This window comes from Dreissena polymorpha, chromosome 3 (assembly GCF_020536995.1).
Source record: "Dreissena polymorpha isolate Duluth1 chromosome 3, UMN_Dpol_1.0, whole genome shotgun sequence".
Classification (NCBI taxonomy): Eukaryota; Metazoa; Mollusca; class Bivalvia; order Myida; family Dreissenidae; genus Dreissena; species Dreissena polymorpha.
This window is the reverse complement of record NC_068357.1, coordinates 43,208,227-43,223,788: the sequence shown is the minus strand read 5'-3', so window position 1 is coordinate 43,223,788 and position 15,562 is coordinate 43,208,227. Positions and strand designations below refer to the sequence as shown.

Sequence of the window (15,562 nt, the reverse complement as noted above, 5' to 3'; positions counted from 1 at the left end):
CCATTGGACAACATGAGTGTATACGTGTGTACTCACATTAGGCCTAAGACCAAGGCCTGCTCATAGTCAGCTATGGCCACAGAGTCCAAACCTTCAATGTCTGTGAAGTTGATAGCATTCAAGACTGTGTCATCTTCCAGATTCAGGTTCTACAAGAACAACAAAGACAAAATCTTTCTTCTACCATGTGCTCAAGTTTGTCATCACAACTAGCTAAAGTAAACAAGTTCTTTGTCACAAACATTTTTAAATCCCCTCATGGAAAACAATATGATGAGATGGACATAAAAATGCCAAATGGCATAAAAATAACAAGACTATTGCCAAGCAATATATGTCCCCTACTTGCTCCACCATTGTCAGATTATTAAAAAAAAAAAATTTTGTTGCCATAGCAACCAGAATTTTTCACATATGAAGAAAATGAAATGACGTGCATGTCCATATTGCCATTTATCCATGTTTCAAGTTTCATGAAAAAATATTAAGAACTTTTAAAGTTATCCCAGGATCCAGAAAAGTGTGCAGGATCCACCATTATCAGCAGTATTTCTAGTCTATTTGTTGCCATAGCAACCAGAATTCTTGACGTATGAACAAAATGAAACTAGAGCTTTGTCACAGAGGTGACGAATACCCCCACATGCCGCATTGACACAGAATATCTTGCATGTTGTCTTCACAAAAAACAGCAAACACCATGCTCAATGTTTAAAACGCACTAAGTGACCCTGTGACCTAGTTTTTGAACCGGCATGGCCCATGTTCGAACTTGGCCTAGACATCATCTACATACAACTTCTGATGAAGTTTGGTGAAGCTCGGATGAAAACTACTTGAATTAGAGAGCGGACACCATGCTCAATCTTTAAAACGCACTAAGTGACACTGTGACCTAGTTTTTGACCCAGCATTACCCATATTTGAACTTGACCTAGACATCATCTAGAAACAACATCTGACCAAGTTTGGTGAAGATCTGATGAAAACAACTTGAATTAGAGAGCGGACACTGAATACGGACCGACCGACCGACAGACAGACAAGCTCACTCCTATATACCCCCCTAATCTTCGTTTGTGGGGGTATAATGACGTGCATAATCTCTATATTGCCATCTGTCCATGTTTCAAGTTTCATGAAAAAATATGAAGAACCTTTAAAGTTATCACAGGATCGAGAAAAGTTTGACAGACTGACGGACTTTCACTGACACACAGAGCGCAAACCATAAGTCCCCTCCGGTGATGAGTGCTCTGTGAAAAGGGGGTTTAATAAATGTGGTAAAGTATCGTCCCAGATAAACCTGTGCAGTCCGCACAGGCTAATCAGGAACGACACTTTATACACATGTATTAAACTCCCTTTTTCACAGAGCATATCCCATATTTTATATATATAAATATACACATACATACACTTAAACACATATTGACAGGCTAAACACTTAATTCTCTAGTGTCATTATGAAGGCGATGCATAAATAGCAATACCTTAGGCATATGTAGTTCTCCATTAGCAGCCACCTCTCTGTGTAGGTTTGCATCATCGTTCTCCAAGCGACCCACTTTCAACAGGAGCTGGGCCTTGTCTGTCTGTTGGTAGCGAGTTCTCTTGCCCATGGCTCCTGCCATTGAAAAATACATCCAACGTGCCATTTGTGCCTTAAACAAACACTGAACCAACAAGATTGCTTCAAACTAGCCTGATTTAACAAGACAATTTATTTCCCATATAAATTAATTCATTGGTCTCAAACCAAAATACTATTGACTTCATGCTCAGGGGAGATAAAAACTGATATCAGCCTCACTCTGTGAAAAGGGGTTTTAATGCATGTGCGTAAAGTGTTGTCCCAGATAAGCCTGTGCAGTCAGCACAGGCTAATCAGGGATGACACTTTCCGCTTCAAATGGATTTTCATGAAGTAGAGTCTTCCTTGTAACAAAAAATGCAATAAAAGCGGAACGTGTTGTCCCTGATTAGCCTGTGCGGACTGCAAGGCTAATCTGGGACAACACTTCATGCACATGCATTAAACCCCCTTTTCACAGAGCGAGGCTCATATGAATTTATGCCGAACCTCAATAAAACAACCACCCTGCTAATGAGAACATTTAAATGAAGACTTTTAGGTGAGCATATCAGTTGGGTTTTACTGTATTTGACACATACAGATCAGTAATGGGTTTGTTAGAATGATTTAACAGTATACAACACTATAAATGTAATGCTTACATAATTAAATTAATCTGTATGCTTATAAAGAAATGTTATTTAGTTACCTTGTCCAGTATATTAAAAACGTATTTACCCTATTCTTTCACTTGATAATTGTAAAAACAAAACTAACAAGAGACATGTTTATGGAACTCAATGCCCCAGACTCAAATCTCAGCCTTGATCTGAAAGTCATGCATATAGGCTTACACACCAAAAATCAGGTAAGAATCTAAACACAATCAGAAAAATTCCGGAAAACAGTTATTTATTTGTTCTGTCCAAGGTTGGTAACTTTGTTTAAAAAAAAAATGGACCAGAACAAAACTCAATCTTGGTCTGTTAGTCATGTAGATACCCTCACAAACCAAAATCAGGTAAATATCTGAAAGCCTTTAGGATAAAAACCCTCAGGAAAGAGATTCCTGTCAGACTGACAGACAGACTGACGGACAGTGCGATTGCTTTATGACACCCTACTGGGCACATCAAAAGCTGACAACTTCGCGCAAATAAAGACAAGAGGGCCTGAAAGGCCCAATGTCGCTCACCTGAGATAAAAAGAAATGACCTGTTCTTTGCAGCCCAAAATATCAATGGAACAAATGTTCTAACCAAGTTTCATGAAGAATGAACAACAAATAGGCCCCTTGGCAGCCATGTTTTTTTAACAAACCTGAACTATTTTTTAACTCTTCCAAGATATGTCCAGAATTTCATGAAGATTGGGCAAAAAATGTATCTTCTAGACTGTTCACATGTTTTCACTAAATACATATTTAGAAAACTGACCCACTCCCTTGGCGGCCATGTTTTTTCACTGATCACGACCATTTTCAAACTCGTCCAAGACATCCACATAACTAATGTTTTGACAAAATTTTATGATGATTAGACAAAAATGTGATTTCTAGTGTTCACAAGCTTTTTTACCATATAATTATAAGGAAAAAGACCCCCCCCTGGCGACCATGTTTTTTTACCGATCCAAACCATTATCAAACTCAACTGTCGTATCCAGGTGTGGTAGTGCGGTCTCCTTCGCTTACGCAAATGAACCGGTCACCGGACGGTTACGAGTTATGTAACTTTGTGAGCACTTACTAGTATGTAATGCGGAAATATTTATTTGACAAACGCTTATTTCCGGTCGATCAGGATGACACCACTGACTGGTTGTAATTCAATTAACTAAAGGCGTCCAGCCGGAGCACCTGAATACACTCAAAGAATTTATTTATAAGTGAAAACCAAAGCAAATTTAACAAAAATAACTAACTTTTATTCCAAGAACTCGGAAAATGAAGAACAATGACAGAGAATTAAGAACAGGTACAAGCCAAGTCTAAGGAATCTAAGTATCGTTACAAAAATGAACAACATACAGCAAATACCTTGATGAATGTAAAAAGAAGTTTACAATCTGTAAAAAAAACTAATATAAATATAAGTTACTGTAAGTCTAGAAAGTGCTTCAAAAATCTAGTTTACAAAATAGGTCTAACTTAATCTAAAGAACAATATTTATGGAGATTAGGAAACTTCAGTGAATCAAATGTAAAAATAAGAAGAATCTACTAAAGTTATTGAAATAAAATAGAGTCTTTCTAATTAAGAAAATACCAAATAAAAATAATCTAAATAATACGAATAATTTAGAAAATAATGCCAAAATGTCTTGATGCTGGTGTTAAAATTATTTAGAGTTTAATTATTTCAAAATTCCAACCTTTTTCAAGAGCTGTTAACTTTTCAAGAAAGCATCAAGAGGTGATTAAATCAGCCAAAACAGCTTATTTTATACAGTTCAGAAGAGATCAATGGCAGAGTAGTATATTTTCCCTCAGAACAGTCCATTTATCAATGATCAATATCTTCCCAAATTCCAGAGCAGAACTAAAAATAGATTACTGAACCAGGTTAAACAAGGAAGATAAATACTGCAAAATCATGTACATGTTGTCTTTCTTTCAGTTATCTCTTAGTTCATAGGCTTATCATAAGTGCTAATGACTAAACAGTTATGTTAATTATGAAAATTCTGTGTTATGAAAAATTACATAATACAGTTTATGTTAAATAAAAATAACATAATAAAACCAAACTTTACTACACAGGAAACAAATGTTCTGACCAAATTTCATGAAGATTGGGCAAACTAGAGTGTTAACAAGATTTTAATATAGCCATATATAGCCATATAAAGAAAAATGCCCCATTCCTTGGCAGCCATGTTTTTCAAGCAAAGGTTACCATTTTTAAACTCATCCAAGATATCATTGGGACAAATCTTCTGAGCAAGTTTCATGAAGATCTGAAAATAAATGTGGCCTCTAGAGTGTTAACAAGGTTTTACTATAGCCATATAAGGAAAAATGCTCCGCCCCCTGGCGGCCATGTTTTTCAACCAACCTGCATCATTTTAGAACTCGTCCAAGATATTATTGGGATGAATCTTCTGACCAAGTGTCATTAAGATCAGACAATAAATGTGGCCTCTAGAGTGTTAACAAGATTTTACCATAGCCATATAAGGAAAAATGCCCCTCTCCTTGGCAGCCATGTTTTTCAAGCAAACGTAACCATTTTCGAACTTATGCAAGATATCATTTGGACCAATCTTCTGACAAAATTTCATGAAGATTGGACAATAAATGTGGCCTCTAGAGTGTTAACAAGGCAAATGTTGACGCCGCACGACGGACAAGGGAAAAAAGGCGATCACAAAAGCTCACCATGAGCACGTTGTGCTCAGGTGAGCTAAAAAATATCAAAATCATTGTAATGGATTTTTTTGCAATTTTAAGAAAGGTTGAAATACATCAAAGCACATTATTTTGTCAATGCACCTGTGATGTGTTCAACCCATATGTGATATCATCAATTCATGTGTGATGTCATCAATTCATGTGTGATGTCATCAATTCATATGTGATGTCATCAATTCATGTGTGATATAATAAATTCATGTGTGATGTCATCAATTCACATGTGATGGTGGGATGAGTGTACTCAGTGGTGTGTCGCACCTGTGAATTGAATGTCGAGCCCCGAGAGTTTCTTGGCCCTCATAAGGAGCTCCCTGGCCTCTCGGTACCGGTAGAACCTGTGAGAGAGAAGCCCTGCCTCCACGCAGAACTCTATCTGGAGCTTCCTGACAGAGTAGAACATGGCCATGAACTTACAGTATTGCAGCATGGAATGGTGTCATACAAGATTCCTCTCACAGACATCTAACATATATTCCTGTTACATTAGTCATTTCAAAGTGCCTAATCTATGCTGTTCTTTTCAAATGGACTTCTTTACTAAAAAGAGTTAATGTAAACACAGTACCAGTATAATACTTTTAATGACATTACTACATTTATAATTCAACACAAATGAAACTATTACCTTAGACTAGTTTATAAAATGTACACAAAGATATACTACTGCTACTACTACTTCTACTACTGCTCATTGTCGACCCGAAATGGCTTGAAGTCACCCGGGGATGACTAGAAGCCGATTCATGTCACCCTGGGGTGACTTCAAGCCGATTCTAGTCACCCAGTCGGCTTGAAGGGTTGGTGACTTCAAGCCATTACAGGTCGACAATGACCCAATGCGCTACGCTACTTCAAGCCGATTCTAGTCATCAGGTCGGCTTGAAGTCACCCCAGGGTGACATGAATCTGCTTGAAGTCACCCTAGGGTGACAAGAATCGGCTTCTAGTCACCCCTGGGGTGACTTCAAGCCATTTCAGGTCGACAATGAGCACTACTACTACTAATAATAATAAATTAATGGGTAATAAATGAACGTTTATTTTAAAATGTAAACATCACTTGAGGACATGTGCACAGTGTGAAAATTGTAACATACCTGTATTTATCATCAGTCATGAGGGGTTCCTTAGACAGCACTGAAAAAGATAGAGTATAGCCATGCTCTGTGAAAAGGGGGTTTAATGCATGTGCATAAATTGTTGTCTCCAAGATTAGCCTGTGCAGGGACGACACATTCCGCCTAAACTGGATTTTTGCTAAGAAGAGACTTTCTTTAAACGATAAAATATCATACCAACATAAAACGTCGTCCCTGCTGGCCTGTGCGGACTACACAGGCTTATCTGGGACGATACTTTACGCATATGCATGAAACCCCCTTTTCACAGAGCATGACCCATAATGCTCATCATAAATGGAAGGTAACATGCGTGGAACACAGAAACAATATAACAAATACGACATAGGTCAAATTAAAGGATAACAAGAGGGCCATAATGGTCCTTAAGTGCTTGCCTGAGTACAAGGTACACCAATTATTTAATACTTCACCTTGCGACCTTGTTTTTAACCGCATTTGACCCTTATTTAAACATGGTCTAGATAGTAACTAAAACATTTGAACCAAAATTGAAACATTTACCTTATATTTATTTCTGTATGCCAATCTAATAATCTCTGTCAATATTGCAACATAAAAAGGAAAATGAGGAATTAATTAGTCTTCTTGAGAGGTTACATGCATTCCTATGTTTTGGATGCACGTGAACCAGACATAAACTTGGTCTAGACGTTGCCATGACAAACATCCTGAAAAAGTTTCATCAAGATTGGACAAAAATGTGGCATCTAGTGGTGTAATGAGCTAAAACTTGATGACGCACAATGCACATCCATGGAATATGGACATAGGATAAGCACATTAGCTCACCTGGAGCACATCCTGCTCAGCTGAGCTAAAAAAGGGGACATTTATGTCAGTTTGGTTCCAAAAATTGTTTTCAACAGACAGAGTGAAAAATCATACTGTGTACAGTATTGTGTTTGCTTGGCAATTTGTTTAGACTTTCTACTGTTGTAGCAGGAGTTTTGGCATTGGATTAACTTTTAAGAACCTGGAAAAACCAGGCACACAGATTTTTGAGTACTTGCAAAACTTAACTCCCCTGACTTTCAAGTTCACTCATAAACTCCAGCAGAGTAGTTGATTTTTGCAAGACCTGTTTAGTACTTTAACCCTTTACCGCTAAGATAGGTATTTTGATGCATTTGTAGTCCCTTGGAAAGTTAAATTTAATTAAAGACTTTTTTTACTAGATTCATGTTTTAAAGGCTTCATTTCCAACCCTTATATACTGATGAGCAGCAAACAGCATAAAACCTGGTTTAATGCTGTTTGCACATAACCATTTTCTCTTTGCTACTGAGTGGTAAAGGTTTAATGGAGTATATACCTGCGTCTATGAGTGAAATTAATGGAGAATATACCTGCGTCTATGAGTGAAATTTATGGAGTATATACCTGCATCTATGAGTGAAATTAATGGAGTATATACCTGCATCTATGAGTGAAATTAATGGAGTATATACCTGCGTCTATGAGTGAAATTACAAGTTCTCGAAGCGTATTGGACTTGCTGTCAAGGATATCTTGATGTATACTGGTACATCGTAACAACCACCAGTCAACAGTCTGAAAATTGGAAAAGAACTATAAAAATTATTATCCTAACAACAGAAACAGTGATATCATCCTTTTTTATTCATAACAATCATGTTTTATTGTTATTCATGTCATCAGAATCACAATCCTCAATGTCATACTCAAAATCGAACCTTTAGAACTCTTAATTTCTAGACACTTGACACCACCCACATTGTCAGCAACAGTTGTATCATCAGCATCACCAGTATCATTATCATCCAAGTAATTTCTAGTAGCAACATAACAAACTAAAACTAGCAGGCCTTTTCCTGACCATTTTGGGAAAAAAAGAAATTTCGGGATTGGATTTTTTTTCTCGCAAAAAGACCACTGATTTGGGAAAAACTTACAAAATATATCCCCTTTTTAAATTATCTTAAAAATTAGAAGAACAAAGTTAATTAAATTTTAGTTAAGTTTAAAGTTATAATTGTTTTAGATGTTCTTATAATAAAATTGAGATAGATCATTATCACAATTCTTTCTTTTTGGATACTAGTATTGGAAAAAAATTCAAATTGGGATTTTTTTTAGAAAATTTGGTTTTAGAATTGGTCTGTTTAACAGACCCATAGATACGCCAGGCAAAGGCCTGACTAGTATAGGAAGAATACTCACATGAAGGCATGTACATGACTGTTTACAGAACTGGAGCACTGTGCGTGCCAGATAGAGAAACTGTGGGAAGGTGGCAAGCCCGTAGACTGGTTCGCCATCCACACTCAGCTGGGTCTCCAGCCAGGAACCATCCAGCTGAATGGTAGTAGCTTACAGTTGTTACATGATCGAGTAATTAAATATATTATTGATTAAATGTTCAGTATTGTTAAATATAGTTGAATCAATAGATCTAGTACTCAAGCTAGGCCTATACAGAAGGGCACAGCAAACTGCAGCCCCAACGTCCCATCCTCTTCCCTCTGATAATATGAAATATGTTTTATATAAAACACAGTCATTGTGAAAGTCTGCAATCCTTTGGACAAAGCCAGTACGGGCCCTCGTGGTCAGTAAAAATTAAAGGCCAAATACCAATTTGTAGTTGACTGGCCAGTAATAGCCATGATGCCAGTAATGGTTTCGGAACTTTGTGGAGACTGATAACAAATGCTATATTGAATAGTCCACAGGTTTAATATGACCATCTGCACTTATGCGCCCTTTTGACTCAAGTGCACCTGGCCCTTTATATCGTAGCTAGAAAACTGGACCCAAATATATTTGCTATTGTGCATCAACAGAAGTACATGTGCTTATTCAGTGCTTTCAACAGGCCATTTAATGGTCCCTGACCGGGGCGCTTGAATTTCGAAATCAGAGTCCGCAGGGCGCCTGAAAATCAGTGTATATTTTTCAGTTACTGCAACTAGCCATTCTTAAGATCAAATTGATATCGATTTTGCCGAAAATTGTGAGAGCCGATTTACGATCCTCTGTCAATAACGTCATGTATCTCTTTACCCAACTAAAGCCCGCCTAAAGGCGGAGCGTCGCTGTATTGGAAAATCAATATTGCCCAATGAGAGCGCACGCTTTGTATGAGCGAAGGCACTCATAGGCAGGCACTACCTGCATTTAAATCATGTGACTCGTGGCGTACATGTAACTGCCACAGAAATCTTGGCCAGTTTCTTAGAAGACTGATGATGGCAACCGGCGGTCATCCTCGTGGAAGTTGTGCATTTCTTGCATGTTCAAAACATTTACTCGACTCGTAAAGCGTTTTAACAAATTATCGTTGAATACATTACGCAACATTTAATTTTTTGTTGAAATCTCAAATGAGCATAATTAAATTTGTAATCCGAAACCCACTCCCAAATGTTAATGTCAACACGTTTGTAATCCGAAACACACTTCCGAAGGTAAATGTTAACTCGACGTTAACAGATACTTGCTTCAAATAACAGTGATAATTTATATCGTGTTGACCGGCGCGAACAGTATGCAGCATGTACAACGTCGCGTCATTTGCATAGAAAGCGTCTGTGTATTGAGCAAGGTATAAACAAGCACACATCACGTCAGGGGATTTACGCATGTTCAGTGGCAATATTTCTTCAAATCTATAAATAGTCACTTTCGCCAAAATTTATTTGATACTTTAGAAAAATAGCAACGTTTGTGTTACAGAAACCATTGAGAACTTTTATCGTCCATATTTACCAGAAAGTCCTTTTAACAAGAGGGCCAAGATGGCCCTAGTTCGCTCACCTGAGAGGAGTCGGTTCATTCAATGTTTACCTAATGCCAAACTTGACCTTAATATTGACCAGAAAAACATCCTGGTCAAGTTTCATCATTATTGAACCAAAACTCTGGCGTATGGAGTGTTTATGTTTTTGTAAGATTTAAAATGGTGACCTATATTTTGAGTTGACCCCCCTTATCAAACATCAAACTTTGCTTACAAAAATAAATATTATGACCAAGATTAATAAAATCTGAAACAAAATTGTGACCTCTAGAGTGTTTAAAAGGATTTTGTATAATATAATGAAAATTAGGACAATCTAAGGTCAATAATTATGGCATTCATTATGTGATTTTGCTCATCATCAAACTTGACTGAGATCTTTCAGCAACTTTAATAAAGAATGCTTGAGAAATGTGAATGCTAGAGTGTTTACAAACCAAATGTGGACTGACAGCGGACAAAGACCAATCCTAAAACCTCGCCCCTCTAAACCGCTCAGGGCCGGTTTATCGCACCTCAGACCTAGTGTCGAAAAGTTGTGAATATCGGCTTAAATACGCGTGAAATTAATAAAGGTGGTCGAAAATTTGTAAACTGTAAAAATCGCAAACCAATTTAAAGATACTTGCCCTGTGATATATATATCGATCAATAGAGGTGATAATACTGATTATAATTACTGATAAAAAACATAGTTCTTTAGTGTGGTTTAATGAAAGCAATCAGGTGAGCTAAAGAGTGTGTTTCACCTATCTGAGCCATTTTCCAACTTGTCCAAGAAATCAATAAAACCAATGTATTGACTAAGTTTCATGATGATTAGGCAAAATATGTGACTTCTATAGTGTTCGATCACAAGGTTTCTCTCTATATAGTCACATAAGGAAAACTGCCCCACCCCCCTGGCAGCCATGTTTTTTTACCGATCGGGACCATTTGCAAACTCATCTGAGATATATATTAAACCAATCTTTTCACCAAGTTTCATGATGATTGGGCAAAAAATGTGACTTCTAGAGTGTTCACAAGCTTTTTTTACTATATAAATATAAGAAAACTGCCCCCCCCCCCCGGCAGCCATGTTATTCAACTGACCGGAACCATTTTCGAACTCAACTCTCGTATCAAGGAAACAAATGTTCTGACAAAATTTCATGAAAATTGGGCCAAAAATGTGACTTCTAGAGTGTTCACATGTTTTCACTATAAACATATAGAGAAAAATGCCCTGCCCACTGGCGGCCATGTTTTTTCACCGATCTGGACCATTTTGAACTCGTCCAAGATATCAATAAAACCACTGTTTTGACCAACTTTCATGATGATTGGGCAAAAATTGTGACTTCTAGAGTGTTTACAAGGTTTCTCTATAGCTAAATAAGGAAAACTGCCCCGCCCACTGGCGGCCATGTTTTTTAACGGACCGGAACCACTTTTGAACTCAACCAACATATCATTAAGACAAACATTTTGACAAAGTTACATGGAGATTGGGCATTAAATGTGACTTCTACAGTGTTTACAAGGTTTTTCTTTTTTTTGACTTAGTGACCTAGTTTTTGACCCAGCATGACCCAGTTTCGATCTCGATCAAGATATCATTGGGACAAATCTTCTGACCAAGTTTCATGAAGATCGGACAATAAATGCGGCCTCTAGAGTGTTTACGAACAAATGTGGATGGACGGACGGACGACGGACAAAGACCGGTCACAAAAGCTCACCTGAGCAATCAGGTGAGCTAAAAAAAACATCGAACCTCGAATAACAATTAACACATAAATGATACACACAACTACACTGTACTATTATGAAAACATTAATAGTCAAAGGGGAGTAACTACTGTAAACTTAAATGCAATATTTAGAAGAGTTGTCTCGCATGTTACATGACCTTTATTCATGATTGTTTACAAGCCTTTTTACTATATAAATATAAGGAAAACTGCCCCGTCCCCCTGGCAACCATGTTTTTCAACGGACCGGAACCATTTTCGAACTCAACTCACGTATCTAGGAAACAAAAGATCTGACAAAATTTCATATAGATTGGACCAAAAATGTGACTTCTAGAGTGTTCACATGTTTTCACTATATACATATAGAGAAAAATGCCCCGCCCACTGGCGGCCATGTTTTTTCACCGATCTGGACTATTTTCAAACTCGTCCGAGAAATCAATAAAACCAATGTTTTTACCAACTTTCATGATGATTGGACAAAAATTATGACTTCTAGAGTGTTTACAAGGATTCTCTATAGCTTAAATTAATAAGGAAAACTGCCCCGTTCACTGGCAGCCATGTTTTTCAACGGACCGGAACCACTTTTGAACTCAACCAACATATCATTAAGACAAACATTTTGACAAAGTTATATGGAGATTGGGCATTAAATGTGACTTCTACAGTGTTTACAAGGTTTTTTTATCCCCACGCTTTTTGAAAAAAAGGTGGGGATATTGTGGTTATCTCCGCCGTCCGTCCGTCCGTCCGTCTGTCCGTCCTGGCCACTATCTCCTCCTACACTAAAAGCACTAGAACCTTGAAACTTACACACATGGTAGCTATGAGCATATGTGCGACCCTGCACTATTTGGAATTTTGATCTGACCCCTGGGTCAAAAGTTATAGCGGTTGGGGTGGGGCCACGTCAGAAATTATCACTCATTTTTTTAGGTTATTTTACATTTACTTCTTTATTTCTACACCGATTCACTTCAAATTGATACTGGACCTCTCTTATGACAATACGGTCAATCTCAACCATGCATGGCCCCATTCCCAACCCTGGGGCGCCCCGCCCACATAGGCCACACCCACCAAAAATTTCCATTTACTATAATTTTTTCATTTCTACACGGATTCACTTCAAATTGATACTGAACTTTTGTTATGACATTAGGGTCAATCTCAACTATGCATGGCCCCAATCCCAACCCTGGGGCGCCCGCCCACATAGGCCACACCCACCAAAAATTGCCTTTTACTATAATTTCTTTATTTCTACACCGATTCACTTCAAATTGATACTGAACCTCTCTTATGACAATACGATCAATCTCAACTATGCATGGCCCCATTACCAACCCTGGGGCCCCGCCCACATAGACCACACCCGCCCAAAATTGCCTTTTACTATAATTTCTTCATTTCTACACCGATTCACTTCAAATTGATACTGAACTTCTCTTATGACAATACAGTCAATCTCAACTATGCATGGCCCCATTACCAACCCTGGGGCGCCCCGCCCACATAGACCACACCCACCCAAAATTGCCTTTTACTATAATTTCTTCATTTCTACACCGATTCACTTCAAATTGATACTGAACCTCTCTTATGACAATATGGTCAATCTCAACTATGCATGGCCCCATTACCAACCCTGGGGCCCCGCCCACATAGACCACACCTGCCCAAAATTGCCTTTTACTATAATTTCTTCATTTCTACACCGATTCACTTCAAATTGATACTGAACTTCTCTTATGACAATACGGTCAATCTCAACTATGCATGGCACAATAACCAACCCTGGGGCGCCCTGCCCACATATGTCACACCCACCCAAAATTGCCTTTTACTATAACTTCTTCATTTCTACACCAATTCACTTCTAATTGATGATGAACTTCTCTTATGACAATACGGTCAATCTCAGCTATGCATGGCCCCATTACCAACCCTGGGGCACACCTAGGTCAAACATTCGGCGTGGGGATACGCGTCGGCCTCTGCCGCGCCATTTCTAGTTTTTTTTGACCTAGTGACCTAGTTTTTGACCCAGCATGACCCAGTTTCGAACTCGATCAAGATATTATTGGGACAAATCTTCTGACCAAGTTTCATGAAGATCGGACAATAAATGCGGCCTCTAGAGTGTTTACGAACAAATGTGGACGGACGAGGGACGGAACGGACGACGGACAAAGACCGGTCACAAAAGCTCACCTGAGCAATCAGGTGAGCTAAAAATGGAATAAACGGGATTCTTGGGTAATGAATAGAAACTTGAAAAGTAGTAAGTATGCAGTAATAATGTCGGGTTGATACGGATGTATTGGGGAATAGTTAAGAGTCAGGATTTCACTATCTATGCTGGAAAGTTTTAAAACAATTAAAAAAATATATCTTTATAAATGACTTTACAGCTGGGGGGGGGTTCTTGAAGAGACATAGCACACCAAATGACCTCTTTTGACGCTGTTTTTCTTCGAGTTATAACGCAGCACAGGACGTCAATTGACACGTTAAATTTTTAAAAAATCAACGTCGGGAGGGGACACCCCTCCCAAAGCTAACCCTATCAGCCCCGGGCGTCTAAAAAAAATCCTGTGGAAAGCACTGCTTATTATATTAAAATCAAAAGACTAATTCAAGAAGATATAATACTTTTTGTATGCCCCACTTTTGCTGTAGTGTACCTTAACAGCCTCTGGTATGAGTTGTTTGGGTGTGAAGATGGAGGGGCGAGGCCCCAGCCAGTTGTTCTGCACAAACAGCTGCAGGCAGCATACACCCACCAGTAGCACTTCCAACTCTCTGAAGAGGACAACTGAACTGTTGAGACTCACACTCTCCCCGTTGTTATGACAAATTCATATATGTACATGTTTATAAATTATAATCAATTACTGTTTTGGGACTAAAGCCTATCACCTTTTAACAAATGGTTATGGGGTTATGGTATTTTGATATCTTTCAATTTCATCAATCTAAAATAAATACAGAAGGTTTTTACCATTTTATATTATTTACATTAGGTATCTGCACAGCATTTTTCAAGTAATGTTCAATTAGAACCATTATACATCATACTTGAACTTTATTATATCGAGATTCACAAAGAGACAATGAACACGAGTACCTCTGTTGTTTGACCTCTAAGTCAGGGTGATCAATGTGAGAAGAGATATTGCTCAGCAGAAGAGCATTAAAATCTGTAGAGGTCACTGAATCTCCATTCACCTCGAAGACTTTCTTTACAAATGGAGCTTCGAGAATTTTACCATATTGGCCACAGCAAAATCTCTCAACTAAGTCATCTAAGAGTCCTATAGTAAGAATACAAATTAAACAAAATGTTAGAATACATGAAAGCTCTTATGACTGGAAAACTTTGTTCAACTATATTACTTATAAGACAGGCCTATACAAAGGCAAGGCGGTCAGCATCTCCTGTCAAACTTTGCTAGTAGACACTAGACAATTAGCTTTTTTGTAAAAAAATACGCAGGTTTTTTCCTCACTACTTTAGGAATGGTGCCGGTACCGGCCAAATTGGGAAAATTAGTGGCGTTTTCATCCAAATTGGGAAATTTATTAAGATCGAAGTGGTGAATGATTTCCTGCAAAGTCCTGTTTCTATCAACACTTAACGAGTTTATTAAAGGGGCCTTTTCACGTTTATGTAAATTGACAAAATTGAAAAAAGTTGTTTCAGATTCGCAAATTTTTGTTTTAGTTATGATATTTGTGAGGAAACAGTAATACTGAACATTTACCATGCTCTAAAATAGTTATTATATGCATCTTTTGACGATTTAAAAACCCAAAAAATATACAGAGTTGCAACGCAAAATGAATTAATAATTTGGAGAGTTCTGTTGTTGTCGTTAAATTTTGTGAAACTACGAGGATTGCTTATATAAAATATAAAATACA

General features: G+C 37.8%; 1 protein-coding gene across 3 annotated transcripts in view; it reads right to left on the bottom strand.

Annotated features, from left to right (window-relative positions):
* The window catches only part of LOC127873870 (tetratricopeptide repeat protein 27-like), a 30,327-nt gene that overhangs the window by 12,719 nt on the left and 2,046 nt on the right, over positions 1 to 15,562 (bottom strand). Inside the window, exons 2-9 of one of the 3 annotated variants that reach the window (XM_052417958.1) lie at positions 14,766 to 14,952; positions 14,323 to 14,440; positions 8,315 to 8,449; positions 7,582 to 7,684; positions 6,089 to 6,128; positions 5,250 to 5,374; positions 1,494 to 1,627; positions 37 to 149 (exon numbers count right to left, since the gene is read on the bottom strand). In XM_052417958.1, the coding sequence (XP_052273918.1) occupies positions 37 to 149; positions 1,494 to 1,627; positions 5,250 to 5,374; positions 6,089 to 6,128; positions 7,582 to 7,684; positions 8,315 to 8,449; positions 14,323 to 14,440; positions 14,766 to 14,952 (955 nt within the window). The other 2 variants (XM_052417960.1, XM_052417959.1) reach the window with 2 other exon arrangements.